Genomic DNA, 18517 nt, shown 5'->3' on the forward strand with positions numbered 1-18517 from the left:
AGCCTTCCCTTTAAGAACAGAGCTACACGGAAATTGAACGCCTAATCGTGCCTTCTGGGTTTCTCCGTCGCCGTAGCAACTGGAGCAGGAAGGGGCGGGTTCTGTCTTCCTACGTCCGGCTCGCCGCGTGCGCCAGCCGCTTTGGTGCGGGGGCGCGGGCTTCTAGGGTTGAGCGGGTTTCTTAGGTCGGGGTTGGGGCCGGAGCCGGAGCCGGAGCCGGAGCCGGATTCCGCGCAGACGGCCACGTCAACCTAAACCTACACCGCCCTTCCCACCCTGCTGCCGTCGCACCCGCAGAGCCTGCCGCAGGTCCTCCCTGGCCGCGTCCTCCACGCCTTTCCCACAGTGCCCCGCGCGAGGCCCCGCCCCGGTTCGCCGTGGGGACCGGGGCGCGAGGAGCCGACTGGAGCTGCCGCGCTCGTTGTTGCCGGTGCGGCTTGTCCTCTCCCATCCCGAGCGCGGCGGCCCGGCGGTCGGAGAGGGCGTGCTTCGTTCGCGCGCGCACAGCTTGCGCTCGGTCGGGTGGGGTCCGCCGCCGGGACTTGAGGATGGGGGAGTAGCTGCAGGAAGCGACCCCGCTACACCGAGGTGGGCATGGGCCGGGGCCCGGGGCTCAGCCGGAGCCGGCGGCGGCCTGGGCTCTCCAGGAAGGGCGAGAGAAATGCCTGTGCACCTCAATCTCCCTTTCCCTCTCCTCCGCCCCTGCGGCCGGTTTATTGTGTTCTCGCTCCCCATCTTCACCCGATTACCTACATCCTCACCCTCCTTCCGACCTCGGTTCCCTGCTTTTAACTCCAATTTCTCACTTAAGCCTCAGTTACTCAGGCTCTTCTCTCCCATGTCCGGCCGGAGACTTCATACCCCAGCAACACTTAATAGTTTCTTTCACTCAATGCCTCCCATCTTTCCCCTCTCCCGCATCCCATTCTGGAGTGATGGCAGCTAGAAAGCCTTCGTATTGCATTATACCTGCAGCTTCCACCTGTCCCCGAAGCTTGGCACTGATCAAGTAAGCCACACCCACGCTGAGAACGACCGCTAGGCAGGGAGCACCACCTATCCCAAAGTGGTGTTTAGGAATATGTTCTCTATTTCTCTCTAGTCTTGCTTTTTAGTCTGGGTATTTGTTACTCTCCATCACCATACTTTACAAAGATATGTTTTGGTTTCATGAAATGGAGGAGTTAGGAATGAGCCAAAGACCATTCGCAGGTAAGAAAGTTTAGAAATAGACATTTAGAATTAAATGAAGAAAGGAAAAACAGAATGCTAAAGTTAGTTTTTTCAAAGCAGTTTGAGATCTTTTGTGATCTGATGAAGTGGAACTTATTTACCCTTTACAGGTGAGCATGTCAAAATAAGTGATTCCTTCTCTTCTGGTTTTTTTTTTTCTTTTTTTCCTATTTTTATTTATCTCAAACGGAAACTTTGCAATAAAATTACACTTCTAGTTATTATTCTGCTATTTGTATAAAGTAGTCTCTATGTATAGTGTAAGCACTTTTTGAGAAAACTCAGGAAAAAACGGCCATACCAAGTATGTTGTCTCTTAAAACAATATAAATTCATGCCATTCTTGGGAGAATTATATGAAAAAGGACCCTATATTTTCCTTCTAGCCCCTCCAAAGGATATTTCCTATAAGTGAAATCTGATTAAAATGAAACCGGTGTAGACTTAAGTGGCAAAAAAAAAAAAAAAAAAGTAGTTAAAAAGGAAATGATATTACAAAAAAGCAGTTCTTAAGCTAGATAGCAAAGGAAAGGAAACCGCTTTTTCCCAACCTTGTGTTCTGGTGCTGATCAGAGCAAATAGTTGAATTTGTTTGTTTTTAAAGTGTTCTATCTAGCTACAACTACATACTACCTTTTACTTTTATCTCCTTTCTTGAGTAGTTTCACAAATTGGCGAGGGAAGCAGTGAAGGGGCCCCCAACGGTGATTTGCCACTGAATGGAGACTATTACTGGTCATGTTATTTAATAGTGTTAGTGCTATTTTTTAAAATGTATTTTTAACTACCTGGTTTCCTCTCTTTAGATTGACATTTTGGGAGACAATTTCATGACGCTTGATGCACTCTTGGAGTAATGTGAACAGAACTTCTCCAACTTGCATATTATATCAGCTGGAACCAGCAGTGTATTTTAATGTTCACTTAAATCCTAACTTGTATAAGAAAAAGAATGGAAGTCTGGTTAAATAAAAATGACTATGTCAGAGACTTGAAAAGGATCATTCTTTGTTTTCTAATAGTATATATGGCCGTTTTAGTGGGCACAGATCAGGATTTTTACAGTTTACTTGGAGTATCCAAAACTGCAAGCAGTAGAGAAATAAGACAAGCTTTCAAGAAATTGGCATTGAAGCTACATCCTGATAAAAACCCGGTAGGTAAAATTTTCTTTTTAAATATCTCTAATTAATATATTTTAGTAAACTTTTGATACATATTTAAATTTTATTTTTTATTTTTTTTTTAAAGATTTTATTTATTTATTTGTCAGAGAGAGAGGGAGAGAGAGCAAGCACAGGCAGACAGAATGGCAGGCAGAGGCAGAGGGAGAAGCAGGCTCCCCACGAGCAAGGAGCCCGATGTGGGACTCGATCCCAGGACGCTGGGATCATGACCTGAGCCGAAGGCAGCTGCTTAACCAACTGAGCCACCCAGGCGTCCCCATATTTAAATTTTAAATAAGTGCTCACATGGTTAAGAAAATACATGTCAAAAATCACAGTTCAGTTTTTGTACCAAGAAGCAGCAAAATATTCTAGTTGAGAACAATGTGAAGGAATGTTGATACCAAAAATTTAATTCCTTCTTAATTTAAAACTAATTTACAGCAGGTCCATTACAGGTGTTAATTCCAAAGCCAACAAAAATGTTGTGGAGTAGTTTAAGTAGTTTTTTTAATAAAGTAAGTTAGGTAAGGGACACCTGGGTGGGATCAGTTGGTTAAACTTCTGATTTGGTTCAGATCAAGATCCCAGGGTCCTGGAATTGAGTCCCACGTCTGGCTTCTTGCTTAATAGGGATCCTCCTTCTCCCTCAGCCTGCTACTCCCCCTGCTTGTGCATGTTTTCTCTCTGTCTAACAAATAAATATATAAAATCTCAAAAAAAAAAAAAAAAGTAACAGAAAAATTATTTCCTTAGAACTTGAAAGGTTCTTGCTAAAAATGGCAGTAGGAGCTAATAAGACCATGTTTCATCTTTCACTGTTTTCTCCCACATACAAATTCCAGACCAGAATCAGAAATTACTTCAAATTAAAACTTTAGAACAGCCAAATCCAGTTAATTCCCATCATAAATATTTGATTATGTATTCAATAATGTCATTTTTTTCAAAATAAAATGTTTTAATACTTAGAGTATTTTTAGTAATTTCTGTAACTTTTTAATGAGATTCAGCTTATCAGGAGGAAAGGTATGGTTTGTAATTTTGTTTCCTATGTAGAAGTTTTTAAATAGAGTTATTTTATTTTCATTGCATACAGCTCAGCAGTAGAACTCTTGTTAGTTATCTTTCCTGAGATCTGCACTCTATTTAGAATTTTTATTTTTCATATTTTTCTTTTAAAATTACAGAACATGATTTTTTAAGTTTCCGTATGAAAGATGGTAGTCCTTTTATAGCTAATTATTATTTAGATGAAAGCATTCCTTAGAAACCAGATCTGTGCAACAGTAACAAATGAGGAACATTTCTAATCCAGTTTTGAGTTTTACTCTGGTATCAGTCCCATTTAATTATCTGGTGGATTGGGGCACATACCTTTTGTTTTTTGTTTTGGGGTGGTTTTTAGTTAATATGTTGCTTTTGCCTCAAATGGAAAAATAACCAACAAATTTCTTTGTAATTGTTTTAGAGGTAGCATAATATTTACAAATTTGAATGTTTCTAAGGTTTAGTTTTTCTCAGTTGCATTTCTTAGAAGGAATGACATACTGTAAAACCATATCTGTCAGCCTTTGGAGGCATCAATTCTCATTTCTCTGTTATTTTCCTTATTCTTTTTTTTCTTTGGAAGATTGTAGTTCTTTAGAAATACTTTCTTATTTTAACCTGTGATAACACATTTCATGTCATCTCCTTACTTTTTCTCCCAGAAATCTTAAGATTAAATTAAATCTTCATATAGGCTTTGAAGAGACTTGATCACATACCTAAAACAAACGTTATATCTAATATTTTTAATAGAATAACCCAAACGCACATAGTGATTTTTTAAAAATAAATAGAGCATATGAAGTACTCAAAGATGAAGATCTGCGGAAAAAGTACGACAAATACGGAGAAAAGGGACTTGCAGATAATCAAGAAGGAGGCCAGTATGAAAGCTGGAATTATTATCGTTATGATTTTGGTAAGATAATAAGATACTCTGTATGAAATATTGTTTTTATTTGAGTAAATTTTGAAAACTAATTTTGTTTTACTACTAAGCTTACGTAAATATGTGTCACTTTTTTAATATAATATTGGAGCAGAATTCCAGAGGAGGGGAGGGGAAGTAAAATAAACACAGGTATCAAGGCAAGAGGGAGCATTCACTTGCCCAGCATTTCTCTTCATTTTTAATTATCCTGAAATGCACTCTAAGAACTGAGATATTCTTTTGTAGTAGACCACATAAATACTTTAAATTTATATTGGAGTATTTTTTTCTCAAGACTGACCTTTTTTTTTCCAAAATAGTATTTTCATTTATAATCACTACAGTGCAGTAGGGTGTATCAGATGTCAGCAATCTATGTTTCACAGGCTAAATCTGGCCTGCCACCTCCTTTTATAAATAGAGCTTTATTAATCATAGAATTATGAGACCATGATAATTATGAGAGTAAAATCAGGCTCATTTATTTACATATTGTCTTTGGCTTCTTTCACTTTGGGAGCAGAGTTGAATAGTTATGACAGAACTACACATTCCACAAAGCCTATTTAACTGGCCTCTGCAGAAAAAGTTTGCCAACACCTGGTCTTTATCCATCACTAGTATTATTTTTATATTTCACATAGTAAGGAATTTTCTCACATTGATTTTAATTATGACAATTTATATTTACTAAATAAGTCGATCTCTACTATAAAAATTCTAAGACTATTAAAAAATATTTTAGTGACACCATTTATTTAAAAAACCATTTAATCTGAGAAGGAAGTAAGGTCTGTAGTGTAGTTAAGAGTAACAGATCAGTGTCAATTTCCTAGTTTTGATATTTTACTAAAACTACATAAGTCACCATTAGGGGAAGCTAAGGGAAGGGTACATAGCGGTCTGCTATTTTTACAACTTCCTTTGAGTCTATAATTATTACAAAATAAACAATTAAAAAATAATAATAGAACTTTTCTGTGGAGATGAAATCATGGGAATATTAGGAACTCCTATGCACAACTATAAGAGTCCCTATCAGGAAATGGATATTTTTTGGTTTTTTATAACTCTTCAGATGCATCACGAGTGGTATTATTTACTCTCCATTTTTGTTAGTTTGTTGCACATTCTTCAACTTTGAGATTTAGTATAGTAATCTGATTTTTGATGAAAAAACAAGAGTAAGTAACCTATTTTTCTGTGGTAATTTATTTTTATGATGAACTATTAATTTATAATTTTTACTTTTAAATTAGGTATTTATGATGATGATCCTGAAATCATAACACTGGATAGAAGAGAATTTGGTAAGTTCATGATGATGTGGTTTTCTAAAACTAGTCCAAGACCACTCTTTTACCTAAAACTCTTAAGGACAGATATATTTGGAATTTAGATTTTTTTTTTTTTTTGGTTTTAACATGGTAATGAGTATTTTTAACTTTCAAAATAAAATAGTTATTTTACCAGAAAAAATAGGTTTATTCAGGAATAGCAGAAAATTGTTACTCAGGACATGCAAGCTATGGTAAAACCATAGGCAAGTCCTGCAAATAAAAGGAACTTTTATCTTATGGAGAAGGAAGTTGGGAGAGGTTGTTCTGAATGAGAGTCCATTAGAGAAAAGCAAGAATTCAAAGTGATAACAGTTTCTCTTTAGCTGATTTGCGGGGTAGTCAATTTCTCATAGAAGATTCAATGTCCATCTTTTCCTATTGTGGCCTGTAATTGATCATTTTTTCCTGTTGATGATTCTTTTGTTAGGATCTTCATTTGACAGTTCTTCCTGTAATTGACTTTGAGTGGTGTGCCTCCCCTTTTCAACTTTCCCAGTCTACTTTAATGAGGTTGTCCCACATTTCCCCCTTTTTGGTCAAGATCTTTATCCAAAAGCATCTCTGATCAAGAGCCAGGAATTCCATATTTAATGGTTTTGTTCCTCAGTGCCAGGAAGGACCTTTTCTGGTCCACACATCCTACTTCAAGGAAAGTACATATAGTTAGAAACCATTTATGGTCACATTTGAATAACAAGGAAGGTTGGGCATTTCTCCTGTATAGTTCCTATTTTATCAAGTTTGTAAGCATTGGAGATCGTCTCCTTACTGGGTATGTGATTTTTACAAAAGTTTGCCAGGTAACAAAATACAAAGCTATATCGTGCAAAACAGAAGTAACCTAAATCCAGATTTTATGAGGGTTCTAAACCAAGACCCTAGATCAGAAAGTAACTAACTGGGGCACCTGGGTGGCTCAGTGGGTTAAAGCCTGGGTGGCTCAGTGGGTTAAAGCCTCTGCCTTCGGCTCAGGTCATGATCTCAGGGTTCTGGGATCAAGCCCCTCATCGGACTCTCTGCTCCTCGGGGAGCCCGCTTCCTCCTCTCTCTCTGCCTGCCACTCTGCCTACTTGTGACCTCTCTCTGTCAAATAAATAAAATCTTTAAAAAAAAAATTAACTAACTGAAAATATTTATTGGCATTTACTCCAACAAAGGGGAGAAAGGTTCTTCCAACAGAAGCAAACCCAGAGTTATGGATGCCTCTTGGAAATCCCCACTTAGGTGGCCATGAAAGCCAATCAGTGAGTACTGCAAGAGCACACCGAATTTACAAAGTGCATTTGGGACAGTATAATGCAAGTATACGTGAAGCAATAGCTAATGAATTTGTTGCAAAAAATAACAAAACCTCAAAGATGTATTAAAACAGTATTGTTATCTCAAAAGAACTTTTAGAAACAAATGTTATCTAACCATACAACCTGTAAGGTTGCAAATTCAGAGACCATGAATTTGTATAAGAGTTCCAGAGTCAGATAACACATCAGATGAAAGAAGGATTTGTGAATTCTCAACCTTCTAACCCTTCAGAAAAAAACAAGTAAAGGATTAATTTGATCACAGGATCATGATGAAGCTATTTCCAAAAAACGTAATCAAAAGAAGAGGTTTCCCCCTGTTGTAGAGGTTTGGAAAACGCAGACAAAGCCTTTCCTTCTCTCTCACATACAAAGAGGAAAAAGGGAAGTTGGATGTCTAAAAGCATTTATTAGGGGCTTTACTAGGTTTTTCTTTAAAGTCCCAAAAGCTTTGTCTATCCACTCTTTCCAAATAGTAGGGTCAGGTGTGTCCTTTTTTTTAGTAAAGCATATAGAAGTTGAGCTAGAAGAAAAGTTTGGAATCCACTTTCAGCAGTGTCCAGTCAGTCCAAGAAAACCTTGCAATTAGAGATTAGCTTCAGAGTTGGGGGGGGAAGTTCGGGATCCACTGAAGCCTACCTGAATTCAAAACGTAGCCGTTGTTCTGGCATAATATTTTTCTAAGAAATGTCAACCTGGTAAATGAAAGGGGTGGCAGAACTAAGGAGATAAAGGTGCATATTTCTTAAAGACCCGAGACAAAAGGGAATAGGTTCAGAGCTAGGAAGCTGTTGAGGTTGATTAGAGACCCGCACTATTTGAACTGTTTCAGTACTCTGGGGCAAGTTGACTTTATAGCAGTGAGGTAGAGCACAAAGACTATAGCTCTGGTGTCAAGGACAGGGAAAAACAAGTAGTTTTTCCAAGCTAATTAAGTGGGAAGATTGGGAAGATGCCTGGTAGTTCCTTGGATCCCTATCACTGGGAATTAGGAAGGCATTGGAAAGGTGTCTAGAGGACTAAAGACATCTGAAGCACTTAAGAGGGTAACAGTCTTTTATCCAATGTCCTGGCTCTTTTCAACAACAGCAGACACTATGAGGTTTTGGTTTTGCTTAGCGGCTTTCATTTGCTGGGGTTGAAAATTAAGAATTTTAATGGTTTGTCTTTCAGGTGACTCATTTAGGGTGTGAGCAAGCTGGTTTGCCAAATTTAATCTGTAGTGGACATAGTTTCCCATTTTGCCTTGGTTCTTTTAACTAAAAGAGACCCGGGTTCAGCTTGCTAATAAACATAAAGTTAAATGCTACCTGTGTGGATTCAGCATGCACAGTAAGATAAGAATTTTCTTTAAAGATAATTTGAAGTTGATTGTAATAATCATGAACAGGCTCCATCAGGCTTTTGTGTGCAAGCCTGAATTCTGTTCCAGGCAACAGGCTTAGGAAAGACTGCTGTAATTGCTCAATGGAGGTTTATAGCCGAGTGTTCTAACATCTTGCCAAAAGTTCAGGGTCTATTTCTCAGAATCCCTTTCAGGATGTTCACCCTGGGCTGATTTCATCCAGCGTTTGGCCTGGCCCTCATGAACAAGCATGTAGACTAACTGAAAAATATCTGAGAGACCAGGTTGGTAAGTTTGAATAACTATGCTAAAATCTTCAGCAGACCTATGGGGGTCGTCACTCACTTTAGGAAACTCTCTAACTATGGCTTGTAATTCAGCTTTAGTCCAGGGAACCTAAGAAATTTGGGGTTTATTTGGATTCTCAGAAGTCTCTAATGGGGCAGGTTTAGTAGGTTCAGGAGAGATGGGAACAGGGAGAGGTTCCAAATAACTCAGAGAAGTGCAGTTAGAAAATTCAAATGAGGAAACCGAGGGCCTGAGGGAGGTGGAGATAGAAGTGTGTAGTAGGGAAGGAGGATGATGACAGTGGAGGTGGGGTCTGAGCGTGGGGGGCTGTACACATTCTGAGGCGAGATCGGGGAGGGGGAAAGGAGCCCTTGGAAGCCTTTTAGTCTTTTTTTAATTGTTCGCCTCATTTAGTATAAAAATTGTATTTTGCAGAGGCAATTTTAGGTTCCTGGTAAAGGTCAGATGCTTCAAAATACCAGGTAATACAGGAATCCCATTCAGTTTCAACAACTGTAGAGCCATGGCTATCCAGTTCAGTTTTAAGGAAAGTAAGTTTGGGGAGATCCAAAGTTCACCATAATGGTCACTGAAGTTCTAAAATTAAATTTACTTAAGTGGGTCCATTTACTTAGAAATATGCTTAAGGATGGACCATAGTTTTTAAACATAAAACCAGCTGAAGTCCTAGAAGTACAGACACCCTCAAAGCATTTTGATGACTAGTACCCCATTTCTTAGAGTTTTTTTCCTAAAGCATAAAGAAAAATTCCTAAACAGCACAGTTCCAGTAGGAATAGTCTGGTTCCAGAAGGAATCAAACTAAAAGCCAGTACAGTCCCAACAAGAATAGTCCCTATAGAAAAGGTCTGGTCCCAAAAAGAAGTTGAACCAAAGGCCAACGCAGTTCCAACAGAAACAGTCTGGTTCCAAAGAAGAGTTGGACCAAAGGCCCAATGAGTACTCTCAAGAAGAAGAAAGCCTTAAAACAGATCCTGAATAAAGCCTGAAGAGCTCAAAATGCAGAGAACAGAACTCAGAATCCAGGAAAAAAACCTAACAGATTACAGGGTTGTAAGGAAGGAGTTAGCTCAGTTGACTCTGTGGGTACCAGCATCTGCTTTTCACCTATCTCATAGTTGTTGGGGTCCTGCCTGGAGCCCATGTCTGATCGCCAAATAATGTCAACCTGAAAACAGGATATTTTACCAGGAAAAGAAAGGGTTTATTTAAGAATAGCAGGGAATTACAGTTTGGGACATGCAAGGTAGGACAAAAACATAGGCAAGTCTAAAAAACAGCAGAGAGGAATGTTACTTTATGGGGAAAAAGGAGGAAATTGGGAAGGGTTGTTCTGAATGAAAATCCACTGGAGGAAAGCAAGAGTTCAGGGTGACAACAGTTTAATTGGCAGATCTACAGACTATAATTGATCATTCTTTTCTTTCTTTCTTTTTTTTTTTTCAAGATTTTATTTATTTATTTGACAGAGATCACAAGTAGGCAGAGAGGCAGGCAGAGAGAGAAAGGAGGAAGCAGGCTCCCCGCCAAGCCCGATGAGCCCGATGCAGGGCTTGATCCCAGGACCCTGGGATCATGACCCAAGCCGAAGGCAGAGGCTTTAACCCACTGAGCCACCCAGGCTCCCTGATCATTCTTTTCTGTTAATAATGATTCTGTTGGGGTTTATAATTGACAGTTCTTACTGTAATTGATGCTGAGAGGTATGGCTCCTCATTCCAGCCTCCAACTCTAGTGAAGTTTCATTTTATTACTTTTCATCAGTACACTGTGGATTAAATAATGTTCTTCGCAGAATGTGGGGCAGTATACTTTTTTCTAAAACATTAATATTTCTGCAGAGTAAATGTGTAAGTATGTACACAAGAAAGAAAGAGAAAAGAATGAATGATAAGTGGCCCCAGAACAGTTCAGGACAGGTTTGGATGCCATGAGAGCTTGCTGCAAACTTGCACATAAATTCCCAGTTTTGGAGCTTTTGGATTTCAGAGTTTTGGTTAACTGTGGTTATTTTGGGAGCAGATTTATTTTGACTTTCATTTATGTGAAAATGGATGTAAAAATAACAGTTCTATTAAAATCTTCCATTGCATTTTAGAAAATTTTAACTATTGGATTAGATTCTTACTTTCAAAGGCTGTGCAGGTATAATAAAATAGGTTTATTCTTTCTATTTCAAATAAATATTTTACCTCAAATTTCAATTTTATTTTGTTCTATTATAATCTCATTTAATTTAGAAAATAAAAATAGCATACTAGCTGCAAAAAAATAATGCATATAGTGTTTCTCACACATTATCATTATCAAAGATGTCTAATAGTCGCTTGATTTTGAACAGTTTCTTCTGACCAAGAACTGCACTTATTTTCTCTATCCTGTTGGTGAGCTTAGGCCTACAAAGATATTCAGTGCATTTTGTCAATAGTCTTATACATGAACACTTGAACAAGTTCTTAAAGTAAAAAAGTGTGTCTTCTATACAAAGAAAATTGGAAAAATTTGATTTTTTTTTTTTTGGATTTTTGGTAGATAGAACTGCTACTCATATCACAAGCTAGAGAATCATAACTCCACTGAATGTAGTTTTATGAACCTATAGCTTTCCTCTATGGCTGTTAGTACCTCTCATCAGCTAGTTTGCCAGTGAGTGTTTGGGGACCAGTAGGGCAGAAAACTGGAATCAGAGATAGAATTGGAAGAACTGAACAGAACTTGAAAACTGACCAATTAATGGAGTGACCCAGAATGAGAGATTTTCCTGATGGTTATATTGCATATGGGTTCAAACATTTTCAGATGTGTCACTATGGAACAGTTACTAAAAACTGCTAATAATTCATGTACAACCCCCAAAGAGTAGTTAAAAATACAGCCACAAAACCTTAGAGATCTTTTTTTGGGAATAATAAGCTAATACTGATAGGTTCAGTGCATAGTTGGCGCCATGGTATCTGATCTCTGAAGGTGCTCTGTAACTGGGCTGAAACAAGCTGATCCAGATGTTTCCATTGAAGAAGCTGAAGCAAGATAGTATCAATTTGTACTTGTGTAAATATCACATTGACCTACTTGGTTGTGTATTTCTTTCTATTACTGGTTATTTCTGTTGGTTTGTGTTACTTAGTTCTGTTGTTGTATAACTATGCATATAATTGCAAAGATATTTTAAAATTATATTGTTCTCTTTTCCCAGAGAGGAGTTATGCTTTCTTCTGGCTGAGGTCACTAACAGTCTCAGATCAGTTTTATCCAGAGACTGAAATGATTCAAAAGCCGAGCTTTGGATTTTGAGACGACTGGTCACTTTCCAGTTCATCTTTATTTAGAGGACCCTTTCTTAGATTTGCCCTGTACTCTATTTTTGTCCCTCTAGCCTCATGAATATATTAGTTCTGCTCACTTTCTTGCCAATCAACTACCTTTTCTTGAAAACGCTGGCGTTGTGATTTCCACCTCCTTCCATGCTTTGGCCCTCTAGTTCTTCACTGTATTGGTAAATGTCTGATGCTTTCAGCAGAAGTCTTATATTTTGTCCAATTTTGCAGTTGTTGTGGGAGAGTTAGTGCTAATTGCATAGTTCACTTTTATCAGTACTGAACTCTAGAGTGTTTATAGTACAGAAGAGAAAATCTGATTAGTAAACTCCACTTAAGGTTCTCATCCTTCCTACTAAGTATGGTTCATACTGTCTTTTTATGTGTCACAGAAAAGTAGATTATTAGTCATTATAAGCAAATTCTAGACAGTATCTGCAAAAGCAGAGGACATCTCACTTTTACTAGTCATCCTGAATAGTACTTACATAATACAGGCATTCTTTTGAAGACAAACTCAAGAAATTGTGAAGGAGCTCACAGCACCTCTGCCTCTTTTTTTTTTTTCTTTTTTCTTAAATCCCCATCATCTAACAAAGTGAAATCTAGGATTTTGTTCAATTATTTGTCAGAAAACTCTTCTTTTGGAGAGTAGTTATTGTTAATTTCAATTAACGATTATGAATTGTAATTCTTGTAATTATGAAGCAGACATATCTGGTTAATACAAGATGTAAAGGCATCTAACAAAACCCATTCAGTGTTGAAATGATACAAAGCACAGCCTGCATAGGGTGAACTTCTCAACATTCTGGGCCATGTTTGCAGGAGTGTGCAATAACTGGATCCTTAGTAAGGTTTTGGGAAATCTCAGGAATAGGAGCTATGCTGGATTGCTTCCCATTGATAAGACTTTTTTTGAAACCCTTTTCCTTGGGGCAAGAAAGATGAAATTCTACCATTGGGAATAATAACACAAACTTCCTTTAATACCCTAAATTTTCTAATTTTTTTCCATAATAGTCACATCAGGGAATGAGTTATTTCTCAATAACTAAAATGAATCAATGAATAAATAAACATCCTCTTAACAGGCTTCATTCTGAGGGACAAAAATCGTAGCAAAAAAAAAAATTTTTTTTTTTTAAAGATTTTATTTATTTGTCAGGGACAGAGGGAGAGAGAGCGAGTGAGCACAGGCAGACAGAGAGGCAGGCAGAGGCAGAGGGAGAAGCAGGCTCCCCGCCGAGCAAGGAGCCTGATGTGGGACTCGATCCCAGGACCCCTGGGATCATGACCTGAGCCGAAGGCAGCCGCTTAACCATCTGAGCCACCCAGGCGTCCCAGCAAAAAATTTTTTAATGTGCAGTTTCATGGAGCTGTTGATTTCACAACTGTGCTATCTGCCAGCAAGTCCTGTGCTGCCTCTTTGTGAGTTATTACGACAAAGTTCTTTCAAATAATAAGTGGTCATATTATAAGAATGTTTTGTAGGTAAGTGGAAGAGAATAATAAAACATTGCTTTAATTTGTGAGCATCAGTTCCTATTCCAGGCAATTAATATTTAACATACCTAATCTTCACAACAAACATCAATATTGATACTAGGGGTTTTTTTCCCCAGAAATTACAAACTGCATTTGAGGGGAAAAAAATTACATGCCTAAGTTCAGCTATTAGGTATTTGTGGTATATTTTACTATATTCATCCATGTTGATAGTTTCTCCTCTGTGATGGAGAATTATACATCCGACTCTGTAGAACTCGGGCATGACCATGTGACTTGCTTTGGCCAGTGAAATGTGAACAGAAGTAATGTGTGTCACTTCTGGGCAGAAGCATTTAAGAGCCAACATGTGGTTCACCATTTTGCTCTGTCAGGAGAAATAGCGTTGTTGAAAATAGAGTCTGCTCCACTGGCCAGGGGTCAGTGGTGAAATGATATGGAGAGTTGCAGCCAACTCAATATAGACATGTAATAGATGATAGAAATAAACCTTTATTGTCAGCCCATGACATAATTGGAATCACTTATTTACTATAGCATAACCTTTCCTGACTGACACAGTACCAGAGACAGGGCATACACTCAACTCTGGTTCATCTTAAAGCCCATGCTTTTGCTGCTCTTTTTTTCTTAAATGAAATGAACCTGTTAGCATTAGAGTTACTCATCAATTGTCTTATTGACTGTATTCCCTATACTTTTACGTTTAGTTTTGTCTTACTCAGTAATTTATGCTCTTAACTCTTCGATCTCTGTTACCACTTGTACATTTAGTTTTCTCGTGCTCTTAACTCTTTGATCTCTGTTACCTCACGTGTTTATGACTCATCCTATTGTTACATTTTTCTAGGCTAACAAGTTGTTAGCTATAGTTGTGTGGATATCAGTGGATATTACTGTAATTGTAGAATTTAGAAGCTAAAAGTTGCATTCTGAAATATACTTGTTTTATTCTGTGTTGCTGGGTTTTGTAAAAACGTTGAGTGTCAATAACAGAGCATTAAGAATATTTTTAATTTTACTCAGCAGCAGTGGGAACTGTATAAATATGTTAAAAGTGCTCTGTGAAAACAAAGTACCAAAAGGACATTTTTTCACTGTGAACAGTTTTGTTTCAATTTAAATGCCATTCAGATTTGTCATATGTCACACTTTTATTTAAGACTTATGATCAGTCCTATTTTGTCTAATCATTTCTTTATCTTTTTATATATAAATACCCATCTCATTTCTTATTTATAGCTAATGAAATAACCCTATTTCTGTTAGAGTCTTCACTGAGTTTATAAAAAAATTTTACCTAAATTATTACCAGTTGGTGGTCCAAGTTTATGTAGCAATTATTTTAGCCACTTAGATAGAATGATCTGTTGGTCAGACTTTCTAAACATTGCCAGGGAATAGCTGATAAAATCCTAAATTATATGCTTTACCAGTAACATACAGATTAACTTCTCTCTACAGATCCATGTGTCTTGAAATTGAAAGTAAACATTGAGTTGTTTACTGAGTAGAGTTGACACACTATGTTACATTAGTTTCAGGTGTACAACATAGTGACTCAACAGCTCTGTAGATATGCTGTGTTCATCACCAGAGTAGCTGCCATCTGTCACTGTCAATGATGTTATAATACCACAGACTGTATTCTCTGTATCTTTTATTCCCATAACTTATTTATTCCATAACTGGGAGCTGGTAACTCCCACTTCCCTTACCATTTTGCTCTTTCCCCACACATTCCTCCCCACTGGGAACCATCAGTTTGTACTTATATGTCTGATTCTACTTTTTGTTTACTTATTCATCTGTTCTGTTTTTTAGGTTTCACATATAAGTGAAATCATATGGTGTTTGTTTTTCTTTGACTTATTTCACTTAGCATAATAACCTTGTAGGTCCATCTTTATTGTCACAAATGGCAGGATCTCATCCTTTTTATGGCTAGTATTCCATTGTATATATACCACATTTTTAATCTATTAATCTGTCAGTGGACACTTGGGCTGCTTCCGTATCTTGGCTATTATAAATAATGCTGCAGTAAACACAAAGGTGCATATTATCTTTCAACTTAGTTTTTTGTTTTTTTCTAGGTAAATACCGAGTGAAATTATTGGATCATATGTTAGTTCTATATTTAGTTTTTTGAGGAACCTCCCCATAACAATTTACACTCTCATCCACAGTGCACAAGTGTCCCATTCTCTGTACATCCTTGCCAGTTATTGTTATTTCTTCTTGATTCTAGCTATTCTGACAGATGTAAAGTGATATCTCATAGTGGTTATGATTTGCTTTTCTCTGATGTTTAGTGATGTTAAGCATCTTTTACATATATCTGTATATCTTCTTTGGAAAAATATACAATGCCCTGCACAGTTTTAATCAGATTATGTGGGGTTTTTGGTATTGGATTGTATAAACTTCTTATGTATTTATCTTCTCTGATTTAGGAGGTTCCTTTTTTTGTTGATGGTTTTCTTTGCTGTGCAAAAGCTTTATTCTGATGTAATCCCAATAGTTTATTTTTGCTTTTGTTTCCCTTGCTTTAGGAGACATTTCTAAAACAATGTTGTTACTGCTGGGGTCAAAGAAATTTACTGTCTATGTTCTCTTCTTAAGAGTTTACATCTGGTCATTTTATAGATTATAATGCATAATAGATTATTGGCTAGATATCATGTGATATTCAGATCCATTATATTAGCAAATATGTATTTGTGTTTTAAACTGTTAAAAACCTTGATCTAATGTTTTTCTAATAAAAGTTTAGGTAAATGACTTATTTAAGGACAAAGATTAAATTTAATCTCCACAGTCCTTACTGTATTGTGTAGTTGTCTTATTTCATTCTTTGAAAATTTGAAGTAGCTGTCAGAACTGATTGACCCAGGTATTTAACCTGTTCTGCAGTTAGTAGATGAACTTAAATTTCCAGCTCTCTCACTGTTTCTCCTCTTCATTTATTTCTTTTATCCACACAAACTTCTGTATGAGGTTTGGCTGCTGATTCCTTAAATGCCACATCTTCTCAGAGCTTCATGGTGACAAGTGTGTCTTGCAGCTTAGGGTTGCTCTTTAGTCGAGTATGTGCCCAAAGGAGGTTTTTTTGCAATATTGTTAGTTTGACAGTTGATACACAGTTGACCGTTGAACAGTGCAGGGGTTGGGGCACTGGCCTCCCACCCAGTTGACTTTCCCAAACATAACTACTAATAGCCTTCTGTTGACTAGAAGCCTTGTAGTAACATAACGGTTGATTAACACATGTTTTGTATATATGTTATATACTGTTATTCTTAATAGTAAACTGGAGGAAAAATTATTAAAATCATAAGGAAGAGAAAATACATGTACATTACTGTATCAGAAAAAAATCCAAGCCCATGTTGTTCAAGGGTCAACTGTAACATGTTCTCTTTTTATAGAAAAACTTGCACAGAAAATAACAAAGGTAGTATGGAAAATGTATGACTACAACAGAATTTTAACTAAAATATGCACAAACCTTTAGCAAATAATTCTAAGTTTTTTTGGTTTTATATGCTTTAGATGCTGCTGTTAATTCTGGAGAACTTTGGTTTGTGAACTTTTACTCCCCAGGATGTTCACACTGCCATGATTTAGCTCCCACAGTATGTATTTTTTTACATCTTGATTGTTAAAATTTTATTCTGATCTGTCGAGTGTTTTTTTTTAATATATTAGGACTTTTTCTACTAATAATAATGATAACTATCAATTATCAAATACTTTCATATATGTATGGTTTTATTTGATAAAAATACTCTCCTTTAAGAATGCGTAGCTTGACGAGTGTTCAAGGAAAGAAAAATTACCTTATCAGGGAAATACTTATTCTTTTTTCTTACTAGTGGAGAGACTTTGCTAAAGAAGTGGATGGATTACTTCGAATTGGTGCTGTTAACTGTGGTGATGATAGAATGCTTTGCCGAATGAAGGGAGTCAACAGTTATCCCAGCCTCTTCATTTTTAGGTCTGGAATGGTAAGGGGTAAAGTTGGCATTTTTTAAATTTGGAACTTTATGACAAGGAAAATACTAGTGAGAACACAGTACATGATTTGTAGAATGTTTTGATTTTTAAATATGATTTTAGGTGCCATCTAACTAGACTCTAGTCATAATAAACATTTTGGATTATATTGTGAATAATTTAAATGCCATTACTTTGACCTTTCTTTATTTCAAAATTAAATGTTTACCATTGGTTTCTGTCTTAACTGAACCATTATGCATATTATATTTTATAGTTCACAAAATATTTTACCTGTATTGTCTCATTGAATATAAAGTTCTGGTAGCTCCTTCTTTTTCTAATGAAAAAACAAACTAGAAAACTATTATAAATAGTGTTGTTAAAATGTCTTTTGTGGAATCTACACAATCAAGATCTGCAGTATATCGTTTGGAAGTAGAATTGAGAGAGAAATCTTATTGTATTCAAAAGAAGGTAAAGTTGAAAGCATTTGGTATTATTCCTACTGAGTTTTTAAAAGAAACAATAAAAGATGTTTTTCTTTTTATAAAAAAAAAAAAGGCTGCAGTGAAATATCATGGTGACAGATCAAAGGAAAGTTTAGTGAGTTTTGCCATGCAGCATGTTAGAAGCACCGTGACAGAATTATGGACAGGTAATTTTATTTTCATTTCTTTGATTTTCAAGGATACTTTGATTTTGGTATTTTAATTTTTTTTCAGTAATAGTGTTAACACGTTAGTCATAATATTGAAATTTTTAAGCTATCTTTTCCATGCTTTTAAAAAAGAAGGGAATTTTGTCATTTTTCTGACCTCTGCTAAATAGTTGGTATTTAACAAGTGAATCAGATTTGTATAGAAACTAAAGCAGTTAAGATGTGGGAAATGAATACAGTGTGATGCTAGGTGTAATGTCAGCTTTCAGAGTACAATGTTTAGTTAACCAAGCGTTTTACTGCTTTCATAAGTGTACCTTATCAGGCAGTCAATTCCTGATCCAGTGTAATTTTAA

General features: G+C 36.8%; 1 protein-coding gene across 4 annotated transcripts in view; it reads left to right on the forward strand.

Moving 5' to 3' along the window:
- Positions 1-524: 524 nt before the first annotated feature.
- The window catches only part of LOC111155222 (DnaJ heat shock protein family (Hsp40) member C10), a 51697-nt gene continuing 33704 nt past the window's right edge, over positions 525-18517 (forward strand). For 2 of the 4 annotated variants that reach the window (XM_022515437.1, XM_022515547.1), the window contains exons 1-7: positions 525-588; positions 2040-2389; positions 4203-4368; positions 5640-5690; positions 17057-17139; positions 17380-17511; positions 18065-18158. In XM_022515437.1, the coding sequence (XP_022371145.1) occupies positions 2186-2389; positions 4203-4368; positions 5640-5690; positions 17057-17139; positions 17380-17511; positions 18065-18158 (730 nt within the window). In that variant the 5' untranslated portion in view covers positions 525-588; positions 2040-2185. Of the gene's footprint in view, positions 589-1198; positions 1213-1291; positions 1344-2039; positions 2390-4202; positions 4369-5639; positions 5691-17056; positions 17140-17379; positions 17512-18064; positions 18159-18517 lie in introns of those variants that run through there. The other 2 variants (XM_022515504.1, XM_022515355.1) reach the window with 2 other exon arrangements.

Source organism: Enhydra lutris, unplaced genomic scaffold, assembly GCF_002288905.1.
Source record: "Enhydra lutris kenyoni isolate GAN:26980312 unplaced genomic scaffold, ASM228890v2 scaffoldscaffold1, whole genome shotgun sequence".
Lineage (NCBI taxonomy): Eukaryota > Metazoa > Chordata > Mammalia > Carnivora > Mustelidae > Enhydra > Enhydra lutris.